The following is an 18,688-nucleotide window of genomic DNA, read 5'->3' on the forward strand; positions in this document are numbered from 1 at the left end:
TACTAGTTCTCAGGATTCAGGAATGAGAAACCAGAATTCCCCAAATTTCACTGTTCTGCATCTTGTAATACCTCTAAAATAATGATTTATTTTGGGCAGAGAGCAAGTGGGAGAGGGGCAGAGCATCCAAAGAAGACTCTGCACTGACAGGCTGACAGCAGCGAGCCCTATGTGAGGCTCAAACTCATGAACTATGAGATCATGAGCTGAGCCGAAGTCAGATGCTCAACCCACTGAACCACCCAGGCACCCCATCTTGTAATTTTTTTTTTTTTTAATGACTAGTACTGAGATCAAATCGTTTTCCTGTGATAAGGTTAGACTGAGAATTTCATAGGTCCTCTGTTAAAAAGTATAATAATAATGCAGTTTATTATGAATACACTGTGACAAGGCTATACTTTCAACAACAGGTCTAATGGCCTCTACCTGATACATTTAGTAAGAGAAAATGTTAATGAAGGGGACACAAAACAACTGCCAAATAAAAATTACCTAAAATATTGGAAGCTATTATCACATATATGTAGATCTAAAAAGTATTTACCTTAAAATGTTAAAACTGTTAAAACATTAACTGCCCCATCAGATAATCTTGTTTCATGACAACTATTCCAGATGCAGAAAAATGTCTCCCATTTTGCCAATGGTTTAAAAAAAATTTTTTTTTAATGTTTGGTTTTTATGGAGACAGAAGCAGCACAACTGGGAAAAGGCAGAGAGAGAGAGGGAGGCACAGAATCTGAAGCACGCTCCGGGCTCTGTGCTGACGTGCGGCTCGAACCCACAGACTGTGAGATCACAACCTGAGCCGAAGTCAGATGCTTAACCGACTAAGCCCCCAGATGCCCCGTGCATTGATGGTCTCAATCCACAACTCCCTTCATAGGCATCTTCCAATTGGCATACCTCTTACTTCGTATAAACTCACTTCTTCTTTTAACAACGAGAACAGCGTCTGCCTTAGTCTTGGGTTTGCCACTGAAATGGATATTGCTTTTCGCTCATTTAGGTTTTAGATTGCTTTCTGATTTCACGTCAAATTATCAGTGTGCATGTATTTTTCCATTGTATTTCTTCTGTTCAAAGTATTTACAAAAAACTTGAGCCTACAGCTCAAGCACAGGAAAATGCCAGTAAGCGTCGTTGGGTAGTATTTGAATAAGGTAACATTCAAGGTTAAGGTCAACAGCATTATGAAGAATCACATGTCAAAACTGCCAGTGTAAGCACTTATTTTGCTTCTGATGTACACGGTTTCTCAGAACACCACTCAAAAGGATTTACATGACGCATATTAGATAAGCACACGAACACGTACTTGATCGGTAAGAACGGTGTCCTCAGCAGCGGAGGGGGGCACACACACGTGTAACCTGGCATCGCCCACAGAGAAGACCCGTCAGACTGCTGCCTCTCCAGCACGTGCATTCACCACTGTTCCCAGAGACGTCCCCCTAACCTTGGACTCTGTAGGCGCCCCCGCCCTTGCCTTCAGTGCGCTCTTGTGACCCAGGAATGTGTCTATATGAGCCATCCTGCCTGCAGGGGAATTATGCTGGTCACCGTCCCCACGAGTTCTTTAACAATTTTTCTCTGATTCAGAATTTGGAAAACCATAAATATCCCACAAAATGCCAGGAAGCAGTTCCCTCCATGGAAAGACCAATTAGACATAGCTTCTGCAAAGACACAGAAGTCTTCGGACTCTGAGTCCAAGATTCTTTCTACGACAGGACCCGGCCCGCAGTCTCGCCGGAGAGAAGTGAGGATCGGACAGGAACCCACAGAGGGAAAAGGATGACGCATCATGCCTTGGAAATCTGAAGGTACAGTCCGAGGCCCTGAGAGAGGCCACTCAGGAACCCGGCAAGGACAGTCCAAGCCAGACACGCGCGGAGTAACACAGAGCACGGCGGGGGGTCAGAGGCCCCCAGACTGCAGGGCTCAAGAGTAACAGACATAAGGAGAGACGGCTAAGCAGCTAGAATGCACGGTTTTCATGAAACTTGTAAATTTTTGGTGTTTAAAAAAAAAAAGAACATAGTAACTGCTTTGATCTATGACCGTCTGTTTACCAGACAGCACGTTAGGGCTTCCTGCACTAGAAACATGACTCTCTCAGGGCTTGTCCCTCAGGGATGTCACCCAACTCCTACGTGATTTCACTTGTCTTTACTATGCCAGGGACAGTCACATTTATTTCTAGCCCACACGACTTCCCCACGCAGCTCACACTACTTGCCCTTGGCTGCTTCATAGTATTCCCAAAGTCTGCACATCAGAGCTGCCCTGATCTCCTCCCTGAACCCGCCTCTCCTCCGCATCTCTCTCTTACCATTTCCTTTCATTCAGACAAATCCAAATCTCTGCAAAAGTACAAAGCACAGTAAAATACACTCCATGAACCCATCATCCCGCATCAGCAATGACCGAGCACAAACACCGGTCCCTCACAGAGGCTAAGTACCTAATTCCTTCTCCCCGGCCCCAGCCTAACCCCCCAAACAGACCTAGCCGAACACTCACACTCTTTTTCCTTTTAACCAGTTTCTACATAGTACAGGTTGTTTAAGAAATAAAAATCTGATTGTATCAATTTCATGGTTGCTGCAACCCTGACCTGGTTCCTCTTGCCCTTAGGACTAAGGGAATACCGTTAATATGGCATTCAAGGCCTCCTGGCCTGGCCAGCCAGTGCCTACCCTTCTCCTCAAGTCGGACCGGACTTCTGGGTTCTCAGAAGGGGTCATGTTTATACTTGCTGAGGACTCTGCTGTCTAGGACCCCCCCCCCCCTTACTAGTTTGCTTCAACTCTTCCACTGGTCTCAAATACTTTCTCAGGGAAGCTCTGGGAACTGGCAGGACAAGGCAGGCCTCCTGTTACACACAGCACCCGAGCCTCACCCCCCGGAATGCTCGTCATACTTGGAGCTGTTGCTACTGGCAGTCTCTCCTGCCGGGCGTGAGCTCCAAGGGGCCCGCCAGGGCCGTGCCTACCTGGCGTCCAAGGACCGAGCGCAGTGGCATTCACCAACTCTCCCTAAACGGCGCCATCAGAAACCAGGATGGTCCTGACTGAAATACCACCTTCCATTCCATACCCATCCACCAGAGCAATACTTCTACGGACCAGTTTCACAGAAAGAAACACACGCAGCCTCACCTCCATCTCACCGCAAACAGCACAGCACGTACGCAGCCGAGGAGGTCTGAGCGCGTTACCTTGGGGACAGCTGGTCTCCATCAGGTAGGATAGATCCTAACATTCCAACGTAGCCCAGAGAGGTACCCTGGGGTACGACAGGCTTGAGGGGCTCGCCCTCCTGTTTCGGGTGTGTAAGCTGGTGCTCTCCAAGCCAGCATCAGCTGTGACCCATCGCGAGAAACACGCTCTCCCCCAGAGCGAGCTCTGAGGGACACCCAGCACCTACATCTCCCATCCGGCTGGGCTAAGGCAGCGGGTTTGTCATCACCACCCACCAGGATGCGTTGGGCCCTGCTAGACACTGTGTCTACAGCCTCACCTTGAGCTCATTATTCTTTAAGAAGGAAAAGAAACGAAGTCTCGATGAATAAAAACACACCATGCAATTATTTGGAGGCAGAGTAATTCCTCCTCCTAAGCATTAGCACTTGGTCCTTGGAGAACATCTCCACACCCAATGCAGAGATGCCAGAGTTTCAGGAAAGGACCACTGACAAACCCCAACTACAGAGAAAAGCAGGTACGAGTCTGTGGGCAGATCGCCCGCTGTGACCATTACCTGTGGGCGGCTTAAACCCTAGACTGGCTTTCCCCCTTCCTCCTGTCTGAGGTGTCCCCTCTGCTCCGAGTCTCTGCACTCAGGGAAGAAGATGGATTTCTTTATTAAATAAAAGGCAAACCCCAAAACACTGGAGACACAGAGGCGCCTCACACACCATCCAGTGACGGGACAGGCTTGCATGGTCTTACTGGGTTTTTTCTCTTGTCATCTATCTCCCCTCTTCTGACAGGCAGACATCACCAGTTGTTCTGAGCGTGGTTTAAAGTTGAAAATACCAAGACACAAAAACCTACCAATTTAACCAGTGTGCCATGCTCTCACCACTGTAACTTCTGTCTAACTGCTACTTTTTGCTTCAATCATATACATTTATCTTTTATCATGGCTTTGACTACAGTTACGTAACTGGGTGGGCTTTCATCACTGCCCCTGGCCCGTTCCTCCCTGGTTACCCCCCTGGATCCGAGCCAAGGCTGGAGGCCCTGTCTGCAGCCCTTCGGTGCCCCTGGTTGGCACTGAGGCCCTAAGCTGACTACATTCAGGCACAGAGCAATGAGAGTGAAAATAGTAAACTTTGAAAGTGGAACTAAGTGGGACTTGCCAGGGAAGGTGATGACTCCTCTCAGAGAAAGAATGCGGTCGCTGAAAGTAATTACATTCGTTGTTCGGAAACAGACGCGGTACGTCTAGGAGGTGACGGGGGGGGGGGGGGGGGGGGGGGGGGGGGGCCCCGGGGGGGGGGGGGGGGGGGGGGGGGGGGGGGGGGGGGGGGGGGGGGGGGGGGGGGGGGGGGCTGGTCGTCCCTGCAAGGGGCGGGTGGATGGTGAGAGACGTTCAGGGGTGGTCTTGAACTGGTCTGAAGCCAAGCAGGGGCCATCAGGACTTAAAAACACACAGCAAAGATTAGGCCAAAATGTAGTTTGATGTGGGATATAAACTCAAATTTGGGTAGCGAGAGGCCTCCGTAACTGGTTTGCTTATGAGAAGATGGAGGACAGCCTTGTCCACGGCTCAAAGAGGGAGGGGCGGAGTTTTCTCACAGCCTGCTTATCCCAAACTGAAAATGAACACTTATTTTTCCTGTTAAAGAAAATGAATAATTCTCTTCATCTGATGTCAAGACAGAAAACAGATTCATGGATTCAATCACAGGCTTTCTGAACCAATTTCCGTTATCAGCATATATCTATCAGTTCTTCTCTATCATTACAGTTGTCAGTCTGAATGACTGTATAAAACCGCTTCCTTCTGTCCTACACACCTCCTCGAACCCCCCTTCCTCCTTTCCCACATTTACATCATCAGACCTGGTACATTTTTTTTCCTTATGCTTTTTAAAAAACGTTTTATTACGGACAAATTTCAAACCTAATTAACATAAGAAAGACTAGTAAAGTCAGTCCCAGTACTCTCTTGCTTGGCTCTGAAGGACAGTGTGCAGCTGTGACAGCCCAGGACCTTCTGACCCTGCCCTCCTCCAACGTAAGATTTTAGGGATGTGCATCTGTCCCCTCTGACCAAACGAAGCAGGTCAGACTCCCAATGTAAGGTTCCCTGGCCAATTTTATCACTGTGTGGGTGATTTTCTTCTATTACCAGCATCCACAGAATGGCCGAGTCAGATCCAAGTTATTTAAACATTTTGGTCCAGAAGAGAAAACGAGTCCGGGATGAATGAATGAAACCCAAATCCTCGAGAAGCCCCTGCACTGTGCTATACTGTTGCTACTGGTGCCAGTTGATACAAACCGGGTTCCTGTCATTACTTCTAACTCGAGGTCTCAACCCAAAAACAGTCCTAGATCCACCCCCCTTAGTCTTACATGGAAAAATACGCTGTCAGAGCTCCCTGACCGTATTTGTGCCTAGAACTCCTCCATTTCAAGTGCTCTGTTTTATAAAGTGATCATTTCTAGAGCCAGGGCCCCAGGCAGGTCCTGAAAATGCCTCCTCTGGTTTTCAGTACACAATTTCTCTCCAAGCTGCAAATACACTTCAGCGTCTCTGTTCCCCAGTCCATCTCTGCAGCCAAACACCCCCACTGTCAGACCCACGGCCGCGCTAGACGTCAAAGTGTGGACAAGCCCACTCTTGCTGGATTACACTCCAGTCCCAGTTAGAATGAAGCTACAAATTCAAGATATGGTTTCCAAGACGGCTTCATGCTGATCTGTTGCTGTTTCTGCCCTGAAGACAGACCGTAATGAAATATTCTCCTCTACCCTGACTGATGTGCATGTATGAAGCCCTCTTTGTAGGGATGTACAATAGCACCCGGATTACTGGGAGAGTGTGTGCTAATTAAAAATCCAACAGGGAAGGGAGCCAACTGCATGGTTAAGCACCCACTAGCAAGCACTTACACGTCCACACGGACTCTCTTCCTAAACTTTGGCTATTTCGTGATAAGCTACCATCAAGGGAAACTGGCCATCCCATGATTTGGTATCAAGTTTCCTTTTTAAAAAATTTAATATTTTTATTTATTATTGAGACAGAGAGAGACAGAGCATGAGTGGGGGAGGGTCAGAGAGAGAGGGAGAGACAGAACCGGAAGCAGGCTCCAGGCTGTGAGCTGTCCGCAACAGAGCCCGATGTGGGGCTCAAACCCACGAACGTGAGATCATGACCCGAGCCGAAGTCGTACGCTCAACCGACTGAGCCGTCCAGTTGCCCCTCAAGCTTACTTGGAAGTGTGATGTTGATGACTGCCCACATACCAGGGTTTCCTTTCGGACAGGCCACTGTGGAAAGTACTCCCCGCCAACACATTTGTTCTTCTGAGTTACAGGCTTTTCTTCACGGTCACCACGGATCTGGGAGCTGACCGTACTTCATGGCACCCACCGCCTTTACCAATAAGCGCTCCGACGGCCTGCGCGAACTGGAGGCACATCTGTGACCCATCTCTAACAAGAATACTAGACTCCGCTGTCTTAACACTTAGCTGCGTTCATGTTGCCTATCCTTATTTTGCTTCTCTCTCACATCCCTTTGCCTTTTACATCTTGTGTGAGCAGCCTTGAGTCCTGCGGGAACAACGAGGAGCACAAGTAACCTAAGTACTGTACACGGAGACCCGTCCTGTCCAAGGCACTGCGCTCAGCTGTGAGGAAATGAAGAGTGATAAAGCCATTCCTACAAAAGACATTTACACAGAGATCTAAAACACAGCACAGCGTGGATATGAACAGTCCAACATGCTATTATTTCAAAGGGATGACCGGGAAAGATTTGTGGACGGAACGGAATCTGAGCTGGGATTTGAACATAAACGGGTGTTTACAGCACAGAAAACAAGAAGGAACGTGTCTAAGCAGAGAGAAGAGCGAGGCATGATCACAGAACAGCGAGCATCCAGGCGCAGACGAGGATATGATGAAGATAAAGAGCAGCATGGGGTAAAACGGGGGAGCTGGGGCGCCTGGGCGGCTCAGCTGGGTGGGCGTCGGCTTCGGCTCAGGTCACGATCTCACAGTTTGTGAGATCCAGCCCCACATCGGGTTGTCAGCGCAGAGCCCACTTTGGATCCTGTCTCCCCTTCTCTCTCTGCCCCTCCCTCACTAAAGCGCACGAGCACTTGCGCTCTCTCTAAAAAACAAACATTAAAAATTTTTTAAAAACGGAAAGGACATTTTGGCCACATGACAGATGGCTCTTCCTCCCAACCAACATTATCATTGTCACCATCATTAAGGAGTATCTGTCACCTGAGACACTAGTACTAAACCTACAGAGTATAAACTATAATAAGGGCCGGCTGTACCCTCAAGGGATTTATGATTGACAGCGGAGGGAGAGGAAACACAGAAGTGACATACAAATAGACTGGCACAGGAGAGAGCTTTATAAATGTCACAAAAGTATAGGATGGAGGGCGGTGCTTAGGGCTAGGGGAGCTAGCAGAGAATTGTTTTAAGAAAGGACAATTTGAGCTGGGCTCAAAGCAGGACAAAGCGAGCAGAAAGCAGGGAGGACGCGTCACCGGTGGAGAGGGCAGTGATTTGGCAGGGAAGAGAATGGGGTAAGAAAGAAGAGGGTTTTGATTTAACAGAATATTGTACACTTAACACATTATCATGAGAAGAGAGTGTGTTTTGCTTTGTTTAAAACAAAAAGGTGAACGTGGAGTAACAGGGTCAGGAAAGGAGAGCCGGCCGAACGTGCGGAGACCGGGGGACGGGGCCCAGAGTACCCTGGAGACAGCGTATTCACCGGCAGGGAAGGGGCTGTGTCCTGCCCTCCGGGCTCATCACGGAGGACAGAGTGGAGGCAGCGCTGGGGGGCAGGCGGCCCTACTGGTGTGAGAGGACGCTGAGGCCAGGCCCAGGCTCAGCAGAAAATCACACCGTTTTAAGTCACGAATGTTGTCATGAGCAAAGTGGCACGTCCCACAGAGGGAGGAAAATGTGAGGGTAAAAATGAACGTGCAATACAGTCACCAGGCAGATGGAGCCTCGGAGGCTGGAGAAGTGACAAAGGTGAAGCATTTCAACCTGGGATTCTGCCACCAGTCCCATCACAGGAATGCCATAAGGGCTCGACGAATGAATGAAAACAGGGACTTCAATCTTACCTGCGATGCTTGTTGGCCTGTTGAGGTCCAAGAGCACCCGGCACCGCACAGCAAGCTGCTCTGGCGGACGAAGGACCGGGAACCCAGCCCAGGGCCCGCCGCCCAGGGGGCTCCAATCTTCCCAAATGCACACTTGAGCGTGTGGGGGCTGTGCTTTCAGGACGCTCCCCCTTCAGACCTAAGTGGACAGGGCCCGCCCTCCCTCTAGATCGTCACAGATTATTTTTCTAGTCACCACACACTGCCGATGTCTGAACACAAACGCTTTGGCCCATCTACGGAATAAGCACATCTGACTGACCTTTCAAATGCTGACGGACGAGTGTGAAGACCATGTCGGTCTGCTAACTGACCGTGCGGCCCCCGTGGGAAACTCACCTATAAAACAAACTCATCTACTTCAAAATGGTTTATCTGGTTCCTTGTTGCACTCTAAACCAGTTTTAAATCCCATCCCTGAATATTTTTGTGCACAAGTTTCCTGAGGCCCTACCGGTGCCCCAACGGAATATGCGCGGTTGCCCATGGACCAGTGAGCGCATCGGTGAGGCACCTCTGCAGGTGGAGCGCGTGCTCCCCCGCACGCTGGAATCTCGCACTAAGTCACTGGGATGGACCCACACTTCTCTGCTTCGGCCCCACTCCGTCTGAAGCTCCCAACCCAGACGGCCTTCCAAGGGTGCACTGGCCCGGCTGTCGGGGCAGGTATGAGCAGCGACACATCTAGAAACAGCACGTGCATCAAGGGCTCCCCTTCAGTGACACCTCACAAGGACACGGGGACTGGCAGTTCTTACTCTGACAAACAGAGTCCCCACCTTGTGCCAGTTCGGTAGGTTCCAAAGGCTCTAATACATGAAATATTATTTTAAATCATGCTACAAATCTGGAACCTATAATAATTTCAGTCTAGGCCAAACTAATTGGTAGTAAAACTAATTTTCTAATCAATACTTTTGCAGGGCCAGTTAAAGCAGAAGTGTCCCAGAAGTCCAAAGTAAATCATTTCCCTGTGGAAACTTTACCTGTTTTGTTTGGTATAAATGAAAGTACAGGACTTTTTAGCCTTAAAAAAATCACTTAAAGGGCGCATGGGGGGCTCAGTCAGTTAAATATCTGACTTCGGCTCAGGTCATGATCTCATGATTTGTGAGTTCAAGCCCTGCGTCAGGCTCTGTGCTGACAGCTTGGAGCCTGGAGCCTGCTTCGGATTCTGTGTCTCCCTCCCTCTCTGCCCCTCCCCCACTTGTGCTCCATCTCTGTCTCTCAAAAATAAACATTAAAAAAATGATTTAAGCAGTGCTTTTTTTTATGTTTTTTTTTTTTTAATTTATTTCTGAGAGACAGAGAGAGACAGTGCAAGCAGAGGAGGGTCAGAGAGAGAGGGAGACACAGAATCTGAAGCAGGCTCCAGGCTCTGAGCTAGCTGTCAGCACAGAGCTCGATGCGGGGCTCGAACCCATGAACCCTGAGATCATGACCTTAGCTGAAGCCAGCCACTTAACCAACTGAGCCACTCAGGCGCCCCATAAGCAGTGCCTTATAGGACATTTAATATGCTCACTATAAATGATTTTCATATACAATGATTCAACTCCAGTAGGCGAGAATTTTCAAACTTTAAAAACTATAATGAGTAATTACATCTCACTTAAAATTATGTATAATAATAGCTTTTTTTTTTTTAAACTAATGCAATCAATCTCTTTCCTCTGCTGCTTTTCCTCTAACATCAGTAGGCTTTGGAAAACCACCATGGTTTGGTTTACAGTATCTTCTACATTTATCACATTCATGATAAAAATACCTACCTAAAGTTATCTTTAAAATTTAATTTTAGGGACAGAGCACAAGTTGGGGAGAGGGGTACAGGGGGAGACAGAGAGAATAAAGAGATGCTCAACCAACTGAGCCACCTGGGCACTCCTAATATTATTTATGTTTTAAGCAGCTGTATTCTTTCTTACAATAGGTATTTGAGCACCTACTATGTGCCAGGCTAAGGGGTGGTTACAACTGCTCTTTTGTGAGCTCCAAGCTCTGTGGGCTTTCCCACTGCATAAAGGTAGCAGTTTGGGGAAGGTTCTGGAAATTCAGATACCATTTAGATAGTAATAGCAAACTTATGAGTCAACTGAAACTTAAGAAATAAAAGAATAAAATGGAAATTCAGGAAAAACTACAGAAAACAGAGAACATATTTGCTACCCACAAGAAACAATTTTCTTCATAAGAACTTGGAAAACCAGTTTCATGAGTTCAATATAAAAATAGTTCATTCCTATGGGAATAATTATAATTAGTAACATTATTTAATGATCAATAATGTATGTAAAAATAGAAATGTCTGACTTCTGAAAGTTAAAGCAGAAGCCCTACATTTATCAAGCTATACAGATTATTCTTCATGAAGGGAAAACCTTGTTTTGTTTTTTAAATTCATGTGAATCACTAGCTTACATTCAAGTAATAAAAGGATTACTTAAAAGTTTAATTTCTGGGGCGCCTGGGTGGCTCAGTCTAAGCGTCTGACTTTTTTTTGTAAGCCGATAGCCTTCTCTGAAGGTGTCTGACTCTTGATTTTGGCTCAGGTCATAATCTCAGGGTTTGTGGGTTTGAGCCCCACACTGGACTCTGCAGTGACAGTGTGGAGCCTGCTTGTGATTCTTTGTCTCTGCTCCTCCCAGGCTTATGTGAGGGTGAGTGCACTCGTGCTCTCGCACTCTCTCTCTCTCAAAATAAACAAACTTAAACTAAAAAGTTTAATTTCTGGTAAAATATAACTGCTGGTAAGTGGCTTATTTGTGCAGTTTATTGCTGACAGATGAAGGTTCCACATATAAAGAAACAATTTTACTTAGAAACTACACTTTCGCTTTCAATAGCTATGAAAGAGTAAATGCCAGATTCCAAGAGTCACTGACCAAGTCAATTAGGCAGGTGACCCTATCAGAAAGAACACCAACAGTACTTAGAACTGCAGCCTGGTTACTTCTCCAGTTAGGACCCGACTTTGGTTCGGAAAGGATGCGCCCCAGAAGCAAAGCCTCATTATTCCCAGGAACACAGTCTAGCCCCGTTCACTGGGGCCGTGGAGCTGCCGCGGTCCCTTCAGAACAGGGACATCAGGCACTGACATCAGACACGATCCCCAGCAGTTCACATCAAAAAGCCAACTCTGCTTCGCGGAACCGCTATCCCAGCTCTGTCTGACGAAATCACAGACTCCCCACTTAACTCATTTCAAGGAAAAGAAGTTATGTACTTGGCTCTGCTGCTCACACGGCTCAACTGAGTTTTCAACGAACCAAGATGGAAACATCTGACACTCCTCCAAAGAGACCTTCCTCGAGCTGCTGCTCCTGAATCACAGGATAGTGTGTACGGGTCTCAGGTCCTTTAAAAGGGAACACTTAGCTTGGAAATAAGAAAGGTCATCAAGATGTAAGGATGGTTTTTAAATGAGTTTTGAAAGTTAAAAAAAAAAACGATCATCACTGCTGAGCACTTAGCAGGCGTTACGTTATCTGCAGAAGCCCTCCCAGGAGTCAGCACCATCACTGTCCACGGCGACCCTCCGCGGCAGTCAGCACCATCACTGTCCACGGCGACCCTCCGCGGCAGTCAGCACCACCAGTTCCACAGAAACGATGATGACAATTACAACTGACCGAAACATGAAAAACCACATCTGCAGAAGGTCTTGCAGTGGGGCTGCACGTGGACAGTCAGGGACAGGACTCAATCGTGCCATGGGAACGACGGATCCACAGCACCGACACCGTGTGTCCAACGCTGGACGTTAAGCTGGGGCTTCTCCTGACCCCAGAGGTCTCCTTCACCTCGCCCACTACCCAGCCAGTTCCCTTCCATCTTGGAAGTGTAAAATTAATTATAAACTTTACCAACCTGAAGGAAGGGGTTTACGTCCATCCCTTTAAAAATTCACGGACTTGTCAAAACGGAAGTAGCAGACCCACCATTACAAGGAAATTTGCAGGGTCGCCTGGGCGGCTCAGCCGGTGAAGCAGGCTCAGGGCGTGATCTCACGGGAACGAGCCCCACATCGGCCTCTGTGCTGACAGCATGGAGGCTTCTTGGGATTTTCTCTCTCTCTCTCTCTCTCTCTCTCTCTCTCTCTCTCTCTCTCTCTCTGCCCCTCCCTTGCTCACAGGCACATGCATGCTCTCTCGCTCTCTCTCTCAAAATAAATAAACTTTAAAAGTAACCTTGCAAAGTTAACAGGAAAATGAAGATTTAAAAAAATGCATTAAAGGGAGTATTGTTAAAAATAATTCACATTAAACAATAAAATCAGAGTTTTCTGATTCAGGTGTAAGACCATGTTCTGTAAGTTTTTCTTCATTACTTCTCCCAAACACTTATCAAAATTGAAGTTAACAAGAGGGCCACAACCCAAAGACAACTTACCCTTTTTAGAAATACGAGGCAGTCCCTACATAAAATTATCCCCTGAACCATAGCTAAGCTGGTAACAACATTCCATGAGCCTCATGGGGGCAGCGGTGGGGAGGTTCCTGAGAAATCCTACATATTTCAGGGCCTATCCAGCGCAAATAGCCCTGTGACCTTCCACTGGAGGGTCGTCCTCCTACCAAAGTCCCCAACAGGTGCAGCTGTGGTCTGTGGCTGCCACAGCCACGTGTCTGGGAGGCTCTGGCCCACGCATTCTATGGGAGGTCTTTGCTCCTCTAGTGCAAGGAATAGAAGTGTAAGAAGAAATGAAGAGGGGGAAAAAAAAATCAAGAAATGACATCCTTAATGCCTAAAAAGTGCCTGAGTTTGTAGAGGAGCTTACTAAACAAAGAGGTTTGTCAACCGTCTACTTTAAAACGCCAAAACAGGGTACGCCTGGGTGGCTCAGTCAGTTAAGTGTCCAACTTCAGCTCAGGTCAAGATCTCAGGGTTCGTGGGGTGAAGCCCCACATCTGGGTCTGTGCTCACAGCTCAGAGCCTGGAGCCTGCTTCAGATTCTATGTCTCCCCACCTCTCTCTGCCCTTTCCTTGCTCGTGCTCTCTTTCTCTCTCTCAAAAATAAAACTAACAAAAACCCATTCAAACGCCCAAACAAGGTTCCCCTCGTTTTCTAGTGAAAATCTGACCACCTGGATTGGTAAATGGAGGTGCACAACACACACCTGTGGCTCGCGTGTGGAAATGGTGGAGTCCGACTGGCTTTCAGTGACAGTACTTACATTTAAAGCGGCTTCTCCGCACTTCTCAATTGCTGCGAGACCCTGATTATGGATGTGTGTCTCTAGAAGTTTTTTCAATTCTCCTAGGCCATCCTGGATTCTAGATACAAGATTATACATGCGCCCCAAATCTGAAGGAAAAAAGTGCCACATTTAGTGCATGGAAACAAGCTTGCACATTCATTCCACTAAGTACATATGTACACTGTGATGACAGATACCTGGAGATAAAATAATGGTGTTTTTAAATCAAAATAATCAGAATCATATAAATTATAACTGAATGTTTGCATTTAGTATACATATATTTAGGTGAAAATAACATTATCCTCTTGTAAAAGTTTATTTTTCCCTTGACTATGAGAAATGTCTAACGAAGAAAAGTCTTTTTTTTTTTTTAAGAAAAATCTTTTTATCACGAGCTGTATCAGATACTTCCTCAAATTCTCAACACTGAGATATGATTTATGCTGGTTATATAACAGGCACTCAAATATTGATTTCAAAAAATGAATAAATTTAAGGAGTATTTATGAGTATCTATCTCAACTATACAAACAAATGAGTCACAAAAGGGCCCCCAAATTCTTCATTTAATATATGTATGGCACGTGGTTAATTTATGAAGGTCAAAGAGAACTTCTGAATCCAAACATCAATCTTTTATTGAGCTCCTTGCATATCCCAGTAAAACCTGAAGGGGAAGAGAAATACTTTCACAAAATACTAGCCTTTGCATCCTGAAGAATTTTCAAAATAAAAACAGTCAAGGACAAGTCATGGGTAGCATCACTTAATGATAAAGTATACGGGACAAGTCATCCTCCAAAGAACACGGACTGAAAGGATGTTCTTCTCCCCAAGTCCCACCCAAAACACTCTGCCGGGTTCTGAACTCTGGGTACAACCAGGCACAGCCGCTTGTGCATCTCCTCAAAAACGGCAGTTGTCAGAGCCAGCAGCATCACCTCTAGGACTGCAAACAGCTTCACCCGCAGACCGCAGGAACCCCCAGCTGGGGGGAGTCTGAGGGGCTCACCTTCATTCTTGTCGGCATCCAACAAATTCTGGAATTCTGTGTGGAAAATCTCCAGGTGTTTCTCGATGAGCACCTGCTCGCACTTCCTTGCGAGTTCATCCTGTGTGCTTTCATGGAGGTAGACCTGGACTCTTCGCTGTTCCTCGAGCAGACGGGCCTCTGCCTGCAGGAATTAATTCAGGTGAACCGTCTGGATTCATTTCTAGAGCACTGTTACATGAATCATGGCAAATCAAACTCAAAAACTCTAATACATTAAGAGAAAAGGGAAGGGATCCTATGATTTTAGGTGGATGCCAAGCACATTTCAGTGGTCACTGATGTGCTCCATTTTCTCTGTAACAGATTTCCATCTCTGGCTCCTTTTTAAATGACGGCACAAGATTCTGTTAGTTCAGATGTGTTTACATCACCTTTCTTCCTTCAGATAAATGGTAGGTCATCTTCTGGTGGTAATGCCCCAATTTGATACTCTGAGACACCTATGGACCCTGCCTCACACATGGATACCATGTTCAGAACCCCTATTTTTGACGGAAAGCTATTTGAAGTCAAGAGTTACATGAATATATTCCCTGAAATGACCCCATGGGAAGAGTTATCAGTAATCAGACTTTTAAACAAATTTTAAGAAAAAACAACGTGGCCTTCTCTTGCCAACCATTGAGTATATACCTCTGCAACTACTGGATTATTTATGGATCTCTATTTGTTACAATTCCCTTTAAGGAAGAAAGGAAAACAAAGATGTAATACAACAGAGCAGCAAAATAAACAGAAGTCTGTATACTGTACAGTGTATCACCAGAAATGTGTGTGGTATCACCGAGGAATCACTCAATTATCAAAGCAAGGATGAATTTCAATGATAACTTCCAATTAATCAGATCATCTGAATAAAGAGAGAAAAACTATACTTTGTATTGTAAAAGTGCCACACTTTCCAAAATGATTTTAGATTTGGTATGATTTTGAAGAAATCTATAAAAATTCAACTGGAAGAATACTCAAGAGCCAAGAAACAAAAAACGCAGGAGGGATTTATGCTGTCAAGAATGACAAATGATAAAACTATTATTTACACAAGAGAAGTTAGAACCTTATTATACATTCCAAATAGTCAAATGTGAACAAAATAAACCTGGAAATTAGTATTTATCAGAATGTCAATGTCCTTAACACAGAATGAGCTCTAAAAAATTAGTTCAGTTCATCCAAATAAAAAACCATGAAATGAAAAGGAACAATTTATAAAAGAATATAAAACACCTGAAGTTTTTGATAAGAGGTAACGAAAGCATACCATATTTGGCTAATGGACTACTATTATCCAGTAAAATAAGTAACTATAAAATACGTTAATGTAACAAATTAGTGGGGGGAAAACAGGTTACCAAAAAACCTATAGAATTATTCCTATCTGTTTATATATACATACTTAGTGTCCCAAGCTTGCAGGTTTATGTTATTTGTATTTTCCAAAAAAGCCTACAATTAATATATCTTTTTTGATTATGAAGTTATTTTAAACCATACGGGATCTTCCGTGCTTTAACGCAGAAGTTCTATGTTAGGTGCATACTGCTTCAGATCTAATGTTCACTAGGCCTCGAGAATATAAGCGACATAATAATACAGGACATGCAAAGCAAGAAGCACGTCTTTTTCTGTTGGAAGTTACACCTATTTCCTAGAAGAACATAATCATCTTGGGCAGCAGAAACTCTTCTGTTTCAATCACTGCTTTCTCCTAAAACAAGGTTTACCCCTTCCCAGATGAAAGGTAAGGCTCTGGGGTGACTGCTGACTCATTCTCTTGGGGGGAGGGGGGGGCAGCACAGTGGCTTTCCCGCTTGGGCACCGTGGTAGCAGCAGCATTCTGCCACAGGACCCTCCCACGGGGGTGCGAAAGGAATGAGAGAGTGAATTGGCACCTGAGTGATTAAAAGACATTCAAGGACAGAAGGGCCTAAGTAATAGCTTACTTTAAATATAAAGAAACCAAGGTATCTGGTGTTGTGTCATTAGGTTCGTAGATTCTAGGTAAGTAAGCTCTTGACCATCACTGTCCGGAACACCAGGATCAAATTCAACTCTATTTTTTTAAGCTTCGTTATTTTGAGAGCACAAGAGCACAAGTGGGGTAAGGAGAGAGAGAGAGACAGACAGACAGACAGAGAGAATCCCAAGCAGGCTCTGCTCTCCATGCTGAACCCAACTCAGGGCTCAATCCCAGGACTGTGAGATCATGACCTCAACTGAAATCAAGAGTCAGACATTTAACTGACTGAGCCACCCAGGTGCCCCCAGGACCAAGTTCAAAATGACTAAATAAAATAAAGCAATTGAAGATTCTCCCTGTTAATTCTATTAGGGTGAGTTTGCAGTAAAAACAAAAAGGAAAGCAGACCCCTCCCAAAATAAAAGCAGATTAATGAAATACTGTATATTTTAAAGTTTGTGTGCGTGTACGTCTGACATCAGTAGCCTAGAATAGTCAACAATCTTTTGTAGCTCACATTAGTCTCAATCACACAAGACGGCAGGAAGTGTTAAAAACCCTAATGTGGTTTTGGGTCATTCATTCTTCAAAACCATCCCTACTGAAGATTCTCAAATGTTTCCACCAAAATATCCCTAAAATCACAGAAAAGGGACCTCTCAGGAAATTTGACCACTTAGCCTAAACTAGGTGCTAAAAGCAGAATATTTTTTAAGGATTCATGCTTTATCTCAACATTGTTCCGGAGTTTTGTATGCTATTTGTTGACAGACTGTTGTAATGGAAACGTAATTCCCCCTTCAGTTACTGAATAAAATGTGCCACCTTCTATCGGCTGGTTTTGCATATTCTTGGGCATCCATTGAGGTTCTGAATGATTGATGCTTAGATCATGCTTACTATCTGCCAAGCGCCAAATATATGTATTACAAAATAAAAGTTATCATATGACACCTGGCTAGTTCAGTTGGTGAAGCATGTGACTCTTGATCTTGGGGTTGTGAGTCTGAGCCCCATGTTAGGTGTAGAGATTACTTAAAAATAAGATCTTAAAAACAAACTAAAAATTACCCCCATTTTACAGATGAAGAAACTGAGAACCAGGGGCCCCTGGGTGGCTCAGTCAGTTAAGCTCTTAATTTCCACTCAGGTCATGATCTCATGGTTCATGAGACCAAGCCCCACACCAGGTTCTGCGCTGTCAGAGCCTGCATATATGCTCAGGATTCTCTCTCTCAAAAATGAAAGGAAAGAGGGGGCCTGGGTGGCTCAGTCGGTTAAGTGTTTGACTTCGGCTCAGGTCATGATCTCGCGGTCCATGAATTCAAGCCCTGCTTCGGGCACTGTGCTGACAGCTTGCAGCCTGGAGCCTGCTTCAGATTCTGTGTCTCCCTCTCTCTGTCCTCCTCCCCAGCTTGCACACTGTCTCTCTCTCTTTAAAGAAAAAAAAAGAGGCTCTGTGCTGATAGCTAGCGCAGAGCCTGGAGCCTGCTTCCAGTTCTGTGTCTTCTCTCTCTGCCCCTCCCCCTCTCATGCTCTGTCTCTCTCTGTATCAAAAATAAATAAAACATAAAAAAAAATTTTTTTAAAGAAAAAAAAAAACAAGAAAGAAAAGAAATGAAAAGAGAGGAAGAGAGGGAGAGAGAAACTGAGGACCAGAAAGGTTATGGTCAACTCCCCAGGAAATGGCTGAGCAGGGATTTAAAATGAGACTTATAGCCCAAGGCTATAGGTAAGAACTGTTCACATTTTAGGCTTCTGGATGCTCAGTGTTATGGGCCTGCAGAATGTAGCCGAAGTCAAGTTTGGGAAGATCCAGCTGGACCCAGGCCCACCCTGCAACACCCCCCCACAGCAAGGAAGCCCCGCTCAGAGCTCTGGCGAGCCGGCCGCATCGCTGCTCCGCCAAAGGCAGGGCTCACACAGGAAATCTCTGCTCCGCAAGCTGCCTCTGGCTCCAGGCCTGATCCGACAGGGAACTTCCCTGCCGTGGGGGGTGGGGAGGGTGGGTGCTCCAGCCTCTGGCCTACGAACTGCCCCGGCGCCGCATACTACTCTCCCGGGGTGGACAGCGCAGGTGACCG

The 18,688-nt window shown here is 45.9% G+C and overlaps 1 protein-coding gene across 3 annotated transcripts in view; it reads right to left on the reverse strand.

Moving 5' to 3' along the window:
- CUL1 (cullin 1) overlaps positions 1-18,688 on the reverse strand; it is an 85,355-nt gene that overhangs the window by 13,359 nt on the left and 53,308 nt on the right. For all 3 annotated transcript variants that reach the window (XR_003902450.1, XM_029921906.1, XM_029921915.1), the window contains exons 8-9: positions 14,603-14,765; positions 13,564-13,694 (exon numbers count right to left, since the gene is read on the reverse strand). Coding sequence is in view for 2 of the 3 variants with exons in the window: in XM_029921906.1 (XP_029777766.1) it covers positions 13,564-13,694; positions 14,603-14,765 (294 nt within the window). In the remaining variant the exon portion in view is untranslated. The remainder of the gene's footprint in view (positions 1-13,563; positions 13,695-14,602; positions 14,766-18,688) is intronic.

Source organism: Suricata suricatta, chromosome 2 (assembly GCF_006229205.1).
Source record: "Suricata suricatta isolate VVHF042 chromosome 2, meerkat_22Aug2017_6uvM2_HiC, whole genome shotgun sequence".
Lineage (NCBI taxonomy): Eukaryota > Metazoa > Chordata > Mammalia > Carnivora > Herpestidae > Suricata > Suricata suricatta.